General features: G+C 43.3%; 1 protein-coding gene across 1 annotated transcript in view; it reads right to left on the bottom strand.

Annotated features, from left to right (window-relative positions):
* The window catches only part of Mrrf (mitochondrial ribosome recycling factor), a 53,323-nt gene that overhangs the window by 7,866 nt on the left and 27,225 nt on the right, over window positions 1–18,232 (bottom strand). Inside the window, exon 6 of the mRNA XM_021192453.1 lies at window positions 4,093–4,252. Within this exon, the coding sequence (XP_021048112.1) occupies window positions 4,093–4,252 (160 nt within the window). The remainder of the gene's footprint in view (window positions 1–4,092; window positions 4,253–18,232) is intronic.

Below are 18,232 nucleotides of genomic sequence, written 5' to 3'. Positions count from 1 at the left end.
CTTAATGTTAGGACCCAGTCAGAGGTAAAAGAATCCAGGTACAGTGGTGCACGCCTGTGACCCAGCACTCAGAAGACCTGGGTAAGAGGATCATGAGTCCCTTTCCAAAAAGGAAGCCATGCATGTGTGCTGGAGACACTTATATTCTAAAGCTCAAAGTGACTTGGGAAAGATAAATTAAGAACCTTAAAAATAATGCATTTCTGGGCTGGGGGCAGAGGTTAGAGGTAGAACACTTACAAAGCATATACAAGGTTCTCAGTTCAATCCCCAGCACTGGGGAGACAAGACATAAGCAACCAATGCATTTCTCTGTTCACTGATCTACACTTGGCATGTTCCACCCTAAGAAAACATAAAGATTTATAAAGAAGATTTTCATTGTAACCTTGCTAATATAATTTTTAAAAATTAAACAAGATTAAACAAGATTTTTAAAATAAAAAGACCTAAAAGCAGAGCTTCTGAGGCAATTTTGCATATGACAAGATAAACTATTTAGCAGCCATAAGAAGTAGCCATTTGCAAAATTTTTCCAAACACATAAACAGTGCCGTTAATAACAAATGAGAAATTAAACATGGACTCAAAAGTTTATATATACTAGTCAATATTGTTTAAAACTATGTATTAAAGAAAAGAAAAGGACTATTTCTGAGTAACATCTTCACACTCTGCACTTATGGGATGATTTTCCTCCAAACTGCTAAACAGTCTTTACATTTACATTTTTAATAATGAGCAGATATTACTTTGATAGTTAAGAACAAAGGTAACAAATAAATTTAAGCTGTTGAAGGAACAATTAGCCAGCAGCCTTAATCATATAAAGCAAACCAAAAACCAAAGGCAATGGCAAGCACCCCTTGGTGCTGTCTGTGAGGAGAGAGGAACATGGTGCCAAGTGCACAGGGCTGCCTCCAACTGTTTTCCTACCCAAACTTCAAACACAAGACTGTAAGCAAGCTTGTTAACAGGTTAATAATTAACATGGAAATGACATATGCTGGTCACAAACCTTTACACTGAGAGACCATGACACTGTGAGAGGTGAGATGTCACCTCTGCAGGATCCCACTGAGATGCTGACATTGGCCACCTCTGCTCAACTGAGACATCAGTGATTCTTCACTCTGTCTCACAGTAACCAGGCATCAGCTCAGTATCAGAAGAACAAAGTGTTTTCACTTTGAAAGAGAAAGAACAGTAGGAAACACTGGAAAGAAAGTACAATCTGAAAAGGATGGTCAGCAAGAAGGCTTCTGGCGAAGTCTCTGTCAAGCATGCTTTAACAAGAACGCTGATTAACTGATCATTCTTCCTTCTTCAAGGAGCATGGACTCTGCACTCTACGACAGACTCCAACTTGCTGAATGAGGAGAGGAGTCTGGCAGCTTGGGAGGCTCACCCAGCCTACTACCAGGAAGCACACAGAGGCCCTGTGTCCACTGCAGAGATGGAATCCCCTAGGATATCAAGGAAGAGTAGGCTCTCCTTGGGGAGATAGCTTAACCTATGAATGTCTCTTTGAGCAAGCACAGGAGGGTAGAAAGCAGGAGAGGATTTAAATGCTAGGCATCCTAACAGCACCTTCTAACACCGCAGGAACCCTTTCAGAGCAGAAATACCAAACCCTTTTACAGGAAAAGCAGACTCAAGGGTCAGGCAACCTTTCCAAGGTCACAGGACAGCAGCTGCAGATGGTTTTTCCTTTTGCACACATGCTTCTGTTTCTTCTTTCACAGTATGTGTTTGAAGAATTATCAGGGAAACATTTAAACCACATGCTTCAAAGCTAGAGAGGTGGTTTAGCAGTTCAGAGCACTTACTGCCCTTGCAGAGGATCCAAGTTCAGTTCCCAACACCTATACCAGGTGCTTTAGCAACTCTAACCCCAACCCCAGGGGACCTAACACCCTCCTCTGGACTTTGCAGGCACTTGCACTCACCTGTATATCCCTCACCTAAACACACGTGTATACATAATGTTAAAAATCTGTAAAGGTATAACCCATTTATAAGCAATATACTGAATCAGAAAATGTAGGAGCAATACCCAGCAATCAAAATTCCCCCAGGGGATGGATGGCTGCCTATACCAGAATACTAACTACCAATCCAAAATGAGGTAGTGATTCCTGATCTGCCTGCTTCTTCTTCTTTCATGTCCCATCCTACCCCATCTCTTTTTCAATGCCTAACATGATGCTTTCATTGTGCACACAGCAGCTTTAGAGCCTATGAAACACTGTTTGACACTGAACATTACTCAGTCCATCTTCTAAATCCTGATAAATTCCCCTTTCCTGTCTTCGATCTTGGCCCGTACAGTGTCTACCTGGTTACCAGCTACTTTTCATAAGTACACCTATGATCTCTTTGTCTGAAAAACGAGATCTTTCAAGACAGTTACTGCATGAGAACTGTCCAGGAAGCAGTTAAAAATTCCCAGGTACCATTCCAGATTCACTGACTTAGAATCTGGAGCAGGCCTCAGATACACAGGGCTGGGTACAAGTGTACATATGTGCACAAAAATGTGAAGACCATGTCTTTTTTATCAATCACTTTCTATCTTGAGTTTTGGGTCAGGGTCTCTCACTGAACAGGAGCTCACCTTCAGCTGGAATTCTGGCCAATGGGGTTCACAGCCTTCCACAGCCTTCCAAACCCTCTGCTGGGATTACAGGCAAGCCCTCCACGCTCAGCTTTCATGTGGGTTCTGAGAGATCTAACTCAAGTCTTTATTCTTGTACAGCAAACATGTTCCTGACTGAATCACCTCCCTAAGTCCCAGACACCTTCATTATTCATCAAATATTCACACACATACCCCAGACCTCTATGAAGTAAGTATATACTTCTTGGCAACAATGCTATCTGGCTTGGGCTAAAGAACAAGCTTAGTCAATGGGAAGAGGAAAGAACTCGTCCTTAAAATGAGCTTAGGTGGTTGGACTTATAGGACTAGGACCTGCTGTTGCCAAGAAAGATGTTCTGGGCACTTGCTGACTCTGGAAGTTTGTGAGAAATATAAAGCACACTTGAGCCCAATCTGTGATGTGAAGCTGAGCTCACAGCTCAACCTAGAACAGCTACACCCAAGCTGTCCCACAGAAAGGAGAATAAGAAACAATGTGGATTTTCTAAACTATCTCATTTTGGGTAGCTAGTTATTGCGCTATTATTGTGGCTACAGCTAACTGACACAGATGTAGAGCCTGCCATGGGCTGCTCTGGACATGTTCACATCCAAACTCTTCACTCTGGTACATAAAACCTTCATGATGTGGCCACTCTGTCTTCTTACTCATTGCCTAGACTCATCCTAGGATTAAGACCTGCAGGACCAAAGGTGGTGCACACCTTTACCTTTAATCCAAGTAGTTATGAGGCAGAGGCAGGCGGATCTCTGTAAGTGTGAAGTCAACCTGGTCTACACAGAGAACCCTTATTTCAGAAAATAAAAAACAAAACAAAACAACAACAAAAAACCCAAACAAACAAACAAAAAAGATCTGCAGGTCAAAGTGGAAACTGTAAGCACCACACCGCTGCACACGCTGAGCTACCTGGTCCCTGGTCTCCCGCCTCTTCCCTCCAAGACATCAGCACTCAGCACAGAGATCATAGCTGCTCACTCCTTGGCAGTCAGAAAGCAAAGCAAGTAGCTCTAGGGCCGGTTTGCCTAGGGTTGGATTCCATTTCTACTACTGTGAGCAAGAGAGCTTGCAGAAGTCCCCAAACTTCTCTGGACCATCCTCCTCACTGTCCCTTACAGTTCTGTTGTGCTGCTGTTTCTGCAGTGGGGATTGGACCAAGGCACTGAGCTACATCTGCAGCCTCTAACTCGGTTTGGTAGTGATGAGGGTAAATGAAATAAAGTGTCCAGCACGGAGCCTAGCACCAATCAAGGATCAATAGCATCTTATCTGTTTCTGTGGATCCTTCCAGGATCTAACATTGGGCTAGTCTTAGAATAGAGACAAGGTGCTGATCCTGCGAATTAAATGACCAGAGCATTGTTTTGAATGCTCCAAGAATGAGCACACAGGCGAGATACACAGATATTCTATCTGTTGGCAACAGTACCTGCTTCTCAATGAGTCTAATGGTGTCCTCCGAGGTTTTGTCCTTTGACTTCTTCAGTTTATTCATTGCATTAGTGCGAACCTTCCGTAAATTTTCTTTGGCCTTGTTGGTGTTCTGTTTGGCCAATTTTACCAGCATTTCTCTGTGTTCCCTGGTTACTCTGAAAAAAGACAAACACATAAGTTCAACAAAATTATTCTTTCTAGTAAGACACTGACCTCCAGCCAAGAACTTCATACTATTCTGTTCACTAGCCCAATAGTCTATAACTCTGACCCGTCAGCTCGTGACCTTCACACTGCTGACAGATATCAATGGACATGTTTAGTCCTGGTGAGTTATCAGGCAAAAGCAAATAAGAGACACTAAGGAACTAGAGAGGCTAGGCAGACCCAAGTTAAAACTCAACCAAGCTACTTACAAGATACAGTCATACCTTCTCCTCAAATTTCCCAGCTGTCTATGGGACAGCTGTCTAATGTCTGTCAGGTAGGAGGAAACTAAGTAAGATGAGCATGACTCATTGAGCACTGACCCTGATACATTTGATTTAATTTACTTTGTTTTTTCCAGGTTATAGGGTTTTTCTGTGTATACCTGGCCATTCTAAAACTCACTCTGTAGATCAGGCAGGCCTTAAACTGAGATCTGACTGCCTCTGCCTCCCTAGTGCTGGGATTAAAAGCAAGCCACACTTAAGTATGTGCAAGTTTATATTATCAGCATCTTCATCATAAGGACAAGTGTAAACCACAAAGAAAGGCATTTGACCATACACAGCAGTTCCTATTTCCCATCGAGTTGCCACGACAATCTACAACACAGCCCAGCATAAATACGCTGCCTTCCTTTTCCCATCTTGTAACTGCCAAGGGCTAGGAGCTGAGGTAATAGATTAGGATGAGGACAGCAGAACTTCATCCTACTGTTAAGGAAATCAGACATTTATCAGAGTGTGAGAACTTGTTGGGATTACAGAGGAACAGTTGGCAGGTCACTAGGTCCACTCACAGGAACTGCTCGGTCTCTTGTTCACAGGCACAGGCAGGAACACGTGTTCCTCACCATGAGGTTAGGTTACACGAATTGAATGATATAAGGAAACGTATATAAAAACGTTGGACTAACTCAGCTGGCTGCTTTGTCTTCAGAGGTTGTCTTTACTTAAAATTCTTTTTTGTTGTGGGAGAAAGGAGTATGCAGATGCCAGGGCAGAAGCTTTTAGAAGCAGCATGTGTTTTCTGGTATCACAGTACAAGCTGAGATAGGCCCTCTATCAGCTCAGGTCTAGGATGACTATAAAGAACAGCACCTAACACAAAGTACACTCGGCTCTTACAAACCACAGTGATGTGTTATAAACCATGGTGATATGAAGACTGCTTGTTACTGTAGCATAAGCCACACTATCCTAACTAATATACCTCACTAGAACTAAAGGTAAGATGTATTTCATTATCACTGATCATCATTGAAGGAAATCAAAGTAGCAACTCAAACAGGACAGGAACCTGGACGCAGGAGCTGATGTAGAGGTCATGGAGTGGTGCTGCTTACTGGCTTGCTCCCCATGGTTTGCTCAGCCTGCTTTCTTATAGCACCCAGGGCCACCAGCCCAGCTGTGGTCCCCATCAATCATTAATTAAGAAAATGCCCTACAGGCTAGCCTACAGCCCGACTGTATAGTTTGGTATATTATGTGATATCAAACCTGGAGTGGCCTGTCTCAAAAGCCACTGGTTGGCTTATTACAACAAAATGCTCTGCTCTGAAGTGGCATCATTAGCAATGCTTCTTTGCCTCAGATCAACAATCCTGAGGAGACAGAGGAAGTGCAGTTCCAAGACCTGGGAGCATGCTCAGTGTGGGCCAGCAAGAGTATATGCTAATACGTCATTAGCATACTGCTTTCTCCCACGACAAAAGGAATTTTAAGTAAAGACAACCTCTGAAGATGAAGTAGCCAGCTGAGCTAGTGACCTCACTAACCCCTGCAAACCTCTCCTCAAATTATCAGTCCCATTCTTCCCAAAGAATTGAGTCTCAGAGATGGTGAGAGACTGGCCATGAACGTGAGTGACAGGGCTGGGATTCAAACCTAGTTCTTCCTGGCTTGCATCCTTGTAATCTATTTCAAATAAATCATGAACTTTTGCTTCCAGGCAGAAGGCTTTCAAAGTGGTAATATGAAGCTTGGGGCTGAAGAGGACAAAACCACCATGTCAGGAGTTTAGGGATTGGATCTGATCTTGTTACTTTTATGGTTTTTAATTCACTGAACAGAAATCATGCTGACATGTTTAGGTCTCTTTTTTGTTTTGCCAAAGCATATGTCAGTATAAGAAAGGAACAGGAAAATTAAAACTTGATCCACGGATTCAAAAAACCTAATCCTGCTGAAATACTAGGAGGGGCAGAAAAGAAACGAAGCTAAGGCTGGAAGAAACATCTTAAACCTCTCCAAAAAGATCTCCTTGAAGTACCTCAATCTTGTGTTTCATTCATAATTTGCAATAGGTACCCCACTCTTGAGAAACCTTTAATAAAGAAAGCTAACTAACTTTTCAGTGCTTTGTTTATATTCCAAATAGAAGAAAAAACCCACATACTTAAAGAACCATGAGTTAGGACTTAAAAACACTAACAAATAAAAGGATATATATATATATCCTTTTATATATATATATATATATATATATATATATATATATATATATATAAAATGTAGCATTGCCTTAATACATTATATTTTACACAAATGTTATATTGCCACCATTAACATCAGTTTCTAAGGGTAGCAGTGTATAACTATTACTAACATTGTCAACATTTATGTTAGGATTCAAATATATAGCCAATTGTCATAAAATGTACAAGGGAAAGGAGGTGAGAGGAGCGCCAACAGGAGGAAGGGCAGACGCACCGGTGGATGCTGAGCTTGTACTATGAGTAAATACAGAGCAGACAGTCCCATGTTATTACCATCTCTGTCACCCAGAAGACAGCTATCCACGAAAAAGCTACTTCATCCTTGAGTCTCAGTTTCCTGACATCAAAGACGATGAAAAAAGACATCTCAGAAAGAAACAAACACAGAGCACCAAGAGACAGCAGCACACAGTAGCCTCAGATACATCAGAGTGCTATGGATGTCTTAATCAAACACATTTAATTATTTCCTCATGAAGCAACAAGGGCACATCTGTTTCAGAAAAAGAAACATACCACATTATATTATGGAAATATCCTAATCCTTTTCCAGTCCAATGATTAATATACATCTGATCATCTGCAGCTCACATTCATGGGACTATGGGAGTGTACTCGTGTTTGTATTCCAGGCGCCTGAGTGGCCACTCTAAACTGATGCACATTTGTTTCTCAAGCAATGGCTGAGCCCCTTATGCTCCATGCTCCATCCTGTGCTGGCTGATACACACTGCAGAAGAAGCATGTCTGGTCCTTTCCCAGAGACTGAAGAAAGGCAATATGACCAGAATGGAGAAAGCGGGAGGCAAAGACTATCCAAAGTGAGGAGGCTAGAAGGGTTGACAGGTGAGAGACCTTCAGTGTCATACTGGGCCAGATGTTATTTAGCCTTCAAGATGATTGTCATTCTGACACATATACACATGGACAAACCTAAGTGAAACAAGCCAACTCAAATGGATACATTGTAGGACTCCACCTACATAAGATTTCTAAAGTAGCCAGAGGCAGAGGCAGGAAGCAGAATGGCTCCCGGGTTTCTGTCTCTGTCTCTGTCTCTGTCTCTGTCTCTGTCTCTGTCTCTCTCTCTCTCTCTCTCTCTCTCTCTCTCTCTCTCTCTCTCTCTCTCTCTCTCTCTCTCTCTCTCTCTCTCTCTCTCTCTCTGTGTGTGTGTGTGTGTGTGTGTGTGTGTGTGTGTGTGTGTAAAACTCTTTTGACATGTACAGTTTCAGGTTTACAAGATGAAAAGCTCAGACAAGTACTTAAAATGACAAGTATTTTTTAAAAACTAGTGGTATTTTATCACAATTTTGGTTTTGTTTTGAGACAGGACTATTCTGTGTAGCCCTGACCGTCCTAGACCTCGATCTGTAGACCAGGCTTGCTTCAAACCCAGAAGTCTGCCCACCTCTGCTGCTGAGTGCTGGGATTAAAGGCTTGCACAACCACAGTCCAGCTCACCACTTTTTTTTTTTTTTAAAGGAGAGGAGCCCTAGCAAACTATTCTACAAACTCATGAAATACCATAAAAGAGGCACAGGAGGCATAGAAAACCCACCAGACCTGTATTTTGTGTAGTCAACAATGTGCATACCATATCTAAGGAGAGGGGAAGCTGGGACCCACCCTGAAGTGCAGCAGCTTCTTGGCTGGGTGATGAAGACAGCAGCCTTTTCCGTTAGGGTCATAGAGCCTCCCAGCACGGAGGCAGGGGTTTTGGCTGAGCTGGCAGGGTCATACTTTGTTTGTTCAAACTCCACCAGGCAGGTCTTCCAGTAACTTCCTGGATGGGGGCCTTCCTGAAAAATTCCTTGAGTATGTTCCCATGAACAATAAGCAGAGGGCATGCCCCGCTAGTAACCAACACAGAGAAACCCACTGGCTGAAATGATACTTCCCATTGTTTCTACCAAATGGGACACATGTACGAAGTTATTCAGGGAAATCCCTGTTGAGTTGGGTCATTACAGCAAAACCCACTTAAGATGTTTTTGGTCACTTACAAGGTGACATTAAACACAGAAAGATGTGCTTTTAAGCCTTGAAGTGGAACTCAAAAGTTCTGCCACTTGTTGGCTTCAGAACTTTGAATACGATACTCAACCTTTCCAAATTCAGTTTCCTCATGATTAGGAGTAGAGTGTGGCTATTACTAAGAGGAGGATGCAGGGATTAGTGAAATGACGGGTGGCAAGGGCTTGGCATACTGCCAGCACATATGCACTGCAGGAGTGCTACACAGGGCGACTGCACTAATTATTCAAACCACAGAATCTCCAAGGCTCAGGGACAATAGGATATGAGTGGTGAGAGAGAAAAGGGTTTGATTCCTTAAAGCTTTGGCCATGGAGTGGATGGAGAGTGGCAAAGGACAGGGAGGACAGAGGGCCAAGCCAGTGGCACGGCCTGGAAACTCCATTACCTGGGAGGCTAAGATGAGAAGACCGCCAAGCTCAAGGCCTTGCTGGACTACAAAATGGGTTCAAGGCCTGGCTGGCAACTTTATGAGACCCTGTCTCAAAACAAAAAGTAGAAAGAGGGCTGGGGCATAGCTCAATGGAGGGGCACTGGCCCTAGCATGGGGAGGTCCTCGGTTCAATACTCAGTACTACCAAGAAAAGAGAAAAACAGGAGAGGGCGGCAGCAGGTGATAGGGCTGCAGAGACCACGACCTCGGCTCCAACAGCAGAGGAGGCACCTGAAGATGGCAGCTGCGCCGGGCGGTAGTGGCGCACGCCTTTAATCCCAGCATTCAAGAGGCAGAGGCAGGCGGATTTCTGAGTTTGAGGCCAGCCTGGTCTACAAAGTGAGTTCCAGGACAGCCAGGGCTACACGGAGAAACCCTGTCTCAGATTAAAAAAATAATAATAATAATAAAAAGATGGCAGCTGCATTCTAGGGCACAGCATATCAAAGCACATCTCCAACAATTCCAGAGAGAACATGTCACCCCTCACTGGGGAGCTGGGAGACTTCCCTCCAGCAAGAGCCCGGACCCACAGTCAGTAGCAGACACACGCCCTGCTTCGCTGTTTGCTGGTACGAGCTACTCAGTGCTTTGGGGCTTCAAGCTATGAAGGAAATGTTTTTGTTTGTGTAGCCCGGCCAGATTTCCTATGCTTCTAAGTACCCTACCCCACCCCTCCCATTAACCCATCATCTTACATACATTAATGTCTCATAAGAACATCAGACTAAAGAGAATCATACACTTGGGAAGGATTCCTACTACCTATGCTAACAGAAAGAAAAAGGAGAGAGGTCAGGGGTCCCAACTCCCAGCTGAATGGTCTCCTTTAAGTCACTCATCTTCTCAGTCAGCCAGGAAGGACTGGAGCCCAAGCCTGCACTAAGTGGTCCAAACACTGGCTGAAGCTCGCTCACACACACACACATGCACACGCACATGCACGCACGCGCGCGCGCGCACACACACACACACACACACACACACGCACACGCACACACACACACATACACACATATGCATGCACACGCACATGCACGCACGCATGCACGCACACACACACACAGGCACGTGCACACGACCACGGACTTGGTAGGCAAGTGAGACCAGAGCTCTCTAACCTCTGCTCTGTCACAGTCTGAGTAGCCATGACACACACTTTTCCTCTGCAGCTGTCTTGAGGCAGGTCTCTGAAGACACTAGTGGGGTTTGAGGCCCAGAGTCTTCATGTCTAAGCTTGGCTCAGTTTCCCTGCCTGTCAAACACATCTAACTACTTAGTTACTGGATTATTTGGGAGAAATATGATGGTACAAAGTGATGTACTCATAAACATTACCCACTACTATTTTCTCATCTATTAAATACAAGACTAGGGATGAGGTGGGATAAAAATGCCGCCTTCTGGACATTACGACAGCTCAGCTGGTAAGTGCACTTACTGCCGAGTCTGACAACCTGAATGTGATTCCTGGGATCACACAATGGACGGCAGACCCAACTCCTGAAGTTTTCCAGTGACCTCCACACACGTGTGGTGGCATACAAACCATGAGCAATAGTAAGTAAATGTTTTTTAAAACATTGTCTTCCACAAAGACCAAATGGTAGATGGTGGTTAAGGAAAAGCATATGTTAGTTTGATCTGCTTGTTGGTGGAGCCAAATATCAGCTTCAGTTTTGTTGTTGTTGTTGTTGTTTATGTTTTTGTTTTGTTTTTTTACAATTTATTTATTTATTTTATGTATATGACTATACTGTCGTTCTCTTAGACACTCCAGAAGAGGGCATCGGATCCCATTACAGATGACTGTGGTTGCTGGGAATTAAACACGGGATCTCTGGAAAAGCAGTCAGTGCTCTTAACCGCTGAGCCATCTCTCCAGTACCCTCACAGAAGCAGAAGGAGGGGAGATGGGATAGGGGGGTCTGGGGGGTGAAATCAGGAAAGGGGATAACATTTGAAATGTAAATAAATAAAATATCCAATAAAAAATTAAGAAAAGAAAAGCATATGCAGTCACTAAACTACAAATTTTTTAACTTGTCAATAGCATAAAGAATAAATGATGGAGGGCCAGGGTATAAATCAGTGGTAGAGCATCTGCCAAGCAGTGCAAAGCCCTGGTTTCCATACCCAGCACCAAAAAGGGAAAGAACCTAAAAGGTTGTCTTTTACTGAAGAAGAACGGCTCAGGGGCTACAAGCTTAGCCACTGAGAAGGTGACCCATCCCTTTACCTACTCACAGTGTGACCCTAGTCACAGAGACCCAAAGAACTTAGTTCCTCTGTGACTGTGGTTTTCTCATCTATAAAACAGGGATGATAACATAAGGGCCCCAAGGACTGTTATGAACGTATTATATAATACATGATAGTACTGGGAAGAGCAGGGTACACATAGTGGGTGCTCACACCCATGTATACCACAAACACTGGCCCTATCATTACATACTTACTACATGCTAAACCCTGTTCCAGGCAACGGATACATAGATGAATAAAATCAACACAGCTCTTCCTCTTCTCAAAGCACTCACATTCCAGCAAAGGAGAGACAGACAGTAAATAAGTAAATGTACAAAATGTACACTATGTGTCATAAGCATAGAAAACAACAGAGCAAGACAAAGAGAACCTTGCTGTCTGTGGTGGGTGACATTCTGCTCAATTATATCTGCCTCATCATCTGACTCGAACATCCTTTCTGCTTCAGTAACGGTAACACCTGCAGAGCTCTTTCCAAGCACCAAGCTCTAAGCTGATGCGTGCTGTATTAACTCAGTGAATGTCACAACACTTCAGAGGAAGCTGAGACTCAGATGAAGCAGTAGGCCTACATTCCTGCTAGACCTAGAATCTAGCTCATTACGGCCTGAGTCCTGAACTCCAGGCGTTCTGCTACATTCCTCACTGATATTAGTCAAATCCAGCAGCTATGCTTACAAATGCACTGTACACAAAGATCTGCGGAGATATGTAACAGGAAGAGGCAGTTTGCTAAACTGGCCTGAATAAATGGCAGACAGAGGACGGTTGCACAGAAACTCAGGGAGAGAGCCAGAAATTGCTAAGGTACAGTTCAAAGTCACTAAGCCCAAGTCAGATCATCAGGCTTTCTCCTTCTGACTTGCTTTTTCTTTCAGAATTACCAATGTCTACATACGTGGAGGCTGTATAGTGAAACAGCTTCACCAATACTTCCTGCAATGTGCTAATCAAGCACACTCCCCTGTAACAAGAACTATAAAGCCAGGGCAAAACTAAATGGAACAATAGACAGCACAGTTAGAACACGAACTCCGGAAGCAGATGGGTTCGAGCCTGGAAAACGGCTCTTCTACTTACTAATCTGTGACCTTGGGCAGGTTTTTAAACTTCCCAGGCCCAGCTTCCGCATCTGTACTATAGGCACTTCTAAAGGACACTTCTACAGCTGGAACAAAATGAGACAGCTATGAAAGGACACTTGTGAAATAATAAAACAAAGCAAACTGTGCTACCACAGACATTTAATCCCATTTACATAACTTGACTTATGATGGGGAGATGCACTAATGAGCTCATTATAAACTAAAGATAGCCTGATTTGAAAATGTACAACTTCATACCCTAGCCTTTCAGGCCATGCAGCTTGGCAATACAGCACTTCTTCCTGGTGATCACATGGCTGCCTGGGAGCCATAACTCACTCTCCCTGCCAGGATCACTATAAAGCTACTGTACTGTGCATTACTAGTCCAGGGGAAAAATATTCATAATTCAAAGTACCACTTCTATTAAACACACACACACACACACACACACACACACACACACACACACACACATATACACAGGTCACAAGAGTAAATGCTGTGATTATTCTGTTTTATACACAAAGTCTATGGGGGTCAGAAAGCTGGATTATCGTGCCCAAGAACACAGCACCTTTTATATTGGTTTCCTCAGAGCTGTCCTCTAGCTCTGCCATGGCTTTCCCTGGCTGGGACCATCCTACCCACCTCATCCAGCCTATCATCACAGGCAAACTTCCTGGAGAAATCGTGTGTATTTGTGTATGGGGGCAGACTTCTTGTTATCTTGAAAACTCTCTGGTCTAATTCTAAGAGGAATTCTCCTTTGATGGCCTCAGAACTTTGGTGTGGAGGAGGAAGCTAGCAAGGCATCATATCTCCCATTCAGTGTCCAGAGGAACAGAGGGAGCTAATGTTGGCAGATACCCAATGAGAAGCATTGGGAGGGAACAGGTCACTGGGTGGGGAGGATGGCTAGCATTTCTGGCTTTACCACAAGCATAAAGCCAATCTATACTAGACTTTATTTGGGTATACCTTCCAAGGGGTCTTGTTCACTGTAATTCATATTCAAAGAATAAACCAAGTGCTTATTAACAATCAAACTACAGTGCTCCTGAGCAACTTAAATTCCAAGATAATTACAACATAATGACTCAACTCCTCCCATCCCTAAAAGCAGAGCAAAGGAAAAAAAGCATGCACATGCGGCTGGGAGAGGGGGGTCGAATGAAGAGGAAAGAAAGCACTCAGGCCTAGAAGAGAGAGACCCAGTGAGCAAAAGTAAAAGTAGCCTCGGTTTTACTCCCAACTAACCAGGATTTAAAAAAAAAAAAAAAAAAAAAAAAAAAGCCGTGTTCAAGTATTGCCTAACTGCGAGAATGAATTCAAACACTGAAAGACAAGGAGTTAATACATACTGAGTACCTGTTTGGGCCCCCAAGGAAGAAGCCCACATATAATACCTGATTACTCCTCAAACCACAAACACTTAATCTCATCTTACAAATAGGGCGGCTACTGCGGGTGGTGCACACCACCCTGACTGCCTTCCCCAGGATGGGAACTGAGGAGCACAGATGCCCACAACTTCTGGCTTCCAAACTGTCAAACCTTCCATTACATTCAGCTGAGATCATTCCCAAGCAGACTCCCTAGCTACTCCTAGCCAATACCCAACCACTCATAACACAGGACTGACTATGGTAGGGCCCCTCCAGGGATAACCTCTGCTCAGAATTCCCCTAGGAGTTGCACTGCACAACTTTCATCCTATGCTCCTGTTTATGTTTTGTCAGATCTGGGCTGTCTTTTCCCGACTGTCTCTCAGTATTTTTTGTTATCTTTGGTGGTGGTGGTGGTGGTGGTGGTGGTGGTGGAGGGTGTTAAAAGGGCAGAGGGCAGATATAGAGGGACTGGAAGATGAACAGGATTGGAGAGCATGATGAAAAATTCACGAAGAATAAATAAAAAGTAAAAAAAAAATTGTTTTTATTCCTTTTCTTTTTACTTGTGTCCTGGGGGTGGGTATGCATGTGGCATCACTCGTGGGTGAAGGTCAGTGGAAAGCTTTCAGGAGTTGGTTCTCTCCTTCCACTAAAAGGATCCCAAGGACTGCATTCCACGATGTCAAGCTTGGCTGCTGAGTCACCTCCGTGGCCCTAACATTAAAACTCCATCCATGCATCTCTCAGCAACTCCACCATCACCCCAGTCCAAGGCCACCACTGTGTGTGAATGGTCCCTCAGTTTATCCTTTGTATCTTTACAGAATAATCTTTACAACGGCAGCCAGAGAGAGCTACACTACTCCCCTGTTCAAAATCCTTAATGATTCTGTGTCATTCTAAGACAAAGCCAAAATCCTCCCGGCCTCGGCTTCCTCATTGCACTCGGACTTCATCTCCGCGCTCTGTCACAGCACAAATCCTCATGCTGTTTCTTGAATGGCCAAGGCAGACTCTCTCAGGGCCTTCAGACTTGGTTTCCTCTGTTCAGGGTCAGATACAGGTACATGTTGCTCTCCCACACACTTCAGTTCCCTGCTGTGTGATCACCTCTGAAGACAGCCCAGAGCGTCTTCAAGACTGAATCACCATTCTCATCAGCTCCACCCGTGGCATCCTGTTCCTTCTCCTCCTCGCTTTCATGCAGGAGAGAGAACAAAATCATTCTTCTCCATAAGCCCCCTTCTCTCATTCTGTGTGTGTTACTGACCTCCTCTGCTCAAGTCCCACATGGTGAATGGCTCTGTCTAGCCTGCTGCCCACTTTATCCACAGCAAATATCTATTGAATAAGTTATTGACTGTCCAGGATGCTTTCTATTTATGGGGGGAAAGCCCAAAACAAAATAAAAAACCAAGTCCTTCTATATTCTTATAAAAGTAGATGGTAGTTGTCTGGTATCAGAGGAGGAAACACAGGTGGGTGGGAGATGATCTGTCAAGAGGGAGATGGCATCTAAAAACTACTTTATATCTTGTTTGGAATGGTAGTTACAGGGACATATAAATTGGTCTAAACTCACGCTCATGTACATTTGATTTTTTTTTTTTTAGATAAACTCACTCATATACACTTGATTTTTAGTTATTTACTTATGTTAAGACACAGTCTCATTATGTAATCCTGACTGGTCTGAAGCCCACTATGTAGACCAGGCTATTTGGAACTCATAGAGATCTGCCTGCCTCTGTCTCCTGAGTATGTGATTAAATGTGTGTGCCCCCAGCCCAACATCATGTACACAAGAAATAGTACTCACTAAACTTAAGATCCACCTTTAAGTAGAGTTAAAGATTCCTGACATACTGTACTTTAGACTGCCCAACTAAAACATGGCATATGAACCCACTGTCAGATGATTTGAGCATTGAAAATTATGTTTTTAAGATTAATTTACTTTTATTTTATGGTTTATGAGTATTTTTCCTGTATATATGTCCATGCCTGGTATCCACAGAAGCCATAAAATAACAACAGATCCCTTAGAACTGGAGTTACAGACAGTTGTTAGCTACTATGTGGGCCTGGGAGCTCAATCTGGGACCTCTGTAAAAGCAGAAAGTGCTCTTACCCACTGAACCATCTCTCTGGGCCCTGGAAATAGTTTACTCTTAGTAATCAAACTTCTTAAACTGTAAGTAAGCCCCTAATTAAATACTTTTTTCTATAAGTTGCCTTGGTCATGGTATCTCTTCATAGCAATAAACCATAATGAAGACAACTATATTATTAAAATTTAAAATATCAATCTCTGTACCCTTTACTATGCAAACGAGCAAATGTGAAACAAAGCACTCTTACAGGGTTACAGAAGCAAGCCTAAAAATCTGATGTGAAATAGCTTCAAATCTGGATCCTCTTTAATTCTGCTTGTACTAGCTAATGAACCTGAGCAAACTCTCAAAGGTTTACAGTGATTATGTATAACAACCACCACCACGACAACAAAGGAAACAGCCAAATGGGATGACGCAAACACAGAGCACAGTGTCCCCTTGTTTACTACCATCAGCCATTCTATGAGCCGAAGGAGGCATCAACTACCATAGAGGTGTCCACAGGATAACAACAGGCTTGGGTCTGGGGAACAGTGGAGAGGTCACCCAAGTACACTGTAGATGGCTGTGGAATCCTGAAGTGTGAGTATCTCTCAGCAACTCAGTAGTGCACAGAGGTGCAAACATGAGGAACACCAAGCAGAAGAGCAACCTCAGGCCTCACACTCCATAGTCACCTCTTCCCCAGCTCCCAACTTCCCACCTCATCGGCTCTCATCAGGATTTGGAGTCAGGCTTTAGAATCTACAAGAGTTATACAGAATCTACACAGCTAAGAGGCTGGAAAGACAGCCTAGCAGTTAAGAGCACTGCTCACTCTCACAGAGGCCTCAGGATGGATAATCAGCACCCACAAGGTCACTCACAGTCACCACAACTCCAGTTCTAGGAGATCTGACACCCTCTTCTGATCTCCATAGGCATCAGGCACACACAGTGAACATGCATACATGCAAGACAAAACACTCATATAACTAAAATAAAATAAACATAAGAAAAAAAGACACCAAAAGAAAAACAATTTAAAACAAGATATCTGACATTTGGGAAATAGTGCTAAGTGTAAAACGCAAACACTAAACAACCTTTAAAAAAGAATAAAGAAGCTGGGCAGTGGAGGTGGACGCCTTCGATCCCAGCATTTGGAAGGCAGAGGCAGGCCAGTCTCTGAGTTCAAGGCCAGACAGTTAGGGCTCAAAACATCGACAAAACAAAAAAAAAAAAAACAAGGAATAAACCAGGTATGGTGGTACACATAAGATCAAACATTCAGGGTCATTTTTTAGCTAGTAAGTCTAGGGTTAGCCTAAGCTACATAAAATCTTGCCTTGAAAAAAATAGGGAATTCTCATAGAAAATATGGACATACTGCTTCATTTAGTGAGAAAACAGTACAAAAGCTATTTCCTGAAGAACAGAGTAGAGTATTTTTACCAGAAAAAAACAACATGATAAATTCCTACAAGCCACCAAGCTTGTTGTTACACACCTTTAACCCAGGGCTCAAGAGGCAGAGGCAGATAGTTTTCTACAAGTTTAAGGCCATCCTGGTCTACATAGGACAGAGAGCTCCAGAACAGCCAACACTATATAGTGAAACCCTGTTTCAAAACAAACAAACAAACAAACAAACAAACCCTAGCCACATGGCTGACCTTCGATTGGCAGCAAAAAGAGGAAAGGACTACTCAGCCTCTGGGCCTGGTCTCCTACCATCTTCCACCTCGTCACTCATCAGAGAGCCATGAACGCAGCAAACTCTTTCTTATAGAACTAAGACTCTCAAAAGTGTGATGCAGTGTGGTAGGAGCTCAGAGAGGCTCAGTTACAGAACTGCAGTTAGGCAACCAGAGTTAAGGCAAAAAAGCAAAGTTGCCGGTGACCCAGAGGCACAAGAGTTACAAATAGCCAGAGAAGGCAAATCTTCTTTCTTTCTTTCTTTCTTTCTTTCTTTCTTTCTTTCTTTCTTTCTTTCTTTCTTTCTTTCTTTCTTTCTTTCTTTTTCTTTCTTTCTTCTTTCTTTCTTCTTCTTCTTCTTCTTCTTCTTCTTCTTCTTCTTCTTCTTCTTCTTCTTCTTCTTCTTCTTCTTCTTCTTCTTCTTCT

Source organism: Mus pahari, chromosome 3 (assembly GCF_900095145.1).
Source record: "Mus pahari chromosome 3, PAHARI_EIJ_v1.1, whole genome shotgun sequence".
Taxonomy (NCBI): domain Eukaryota; kingdom Metazoa; phylum Chordata; class Mammalia; order Rodentia; family Muridae; genus Mus; species Mus pahari.
The sequence above is the reverse complement of the archived record's forward strand: the minus strand, read 5'-3'. Positions and strand labels throughout refer to the sequence as shown.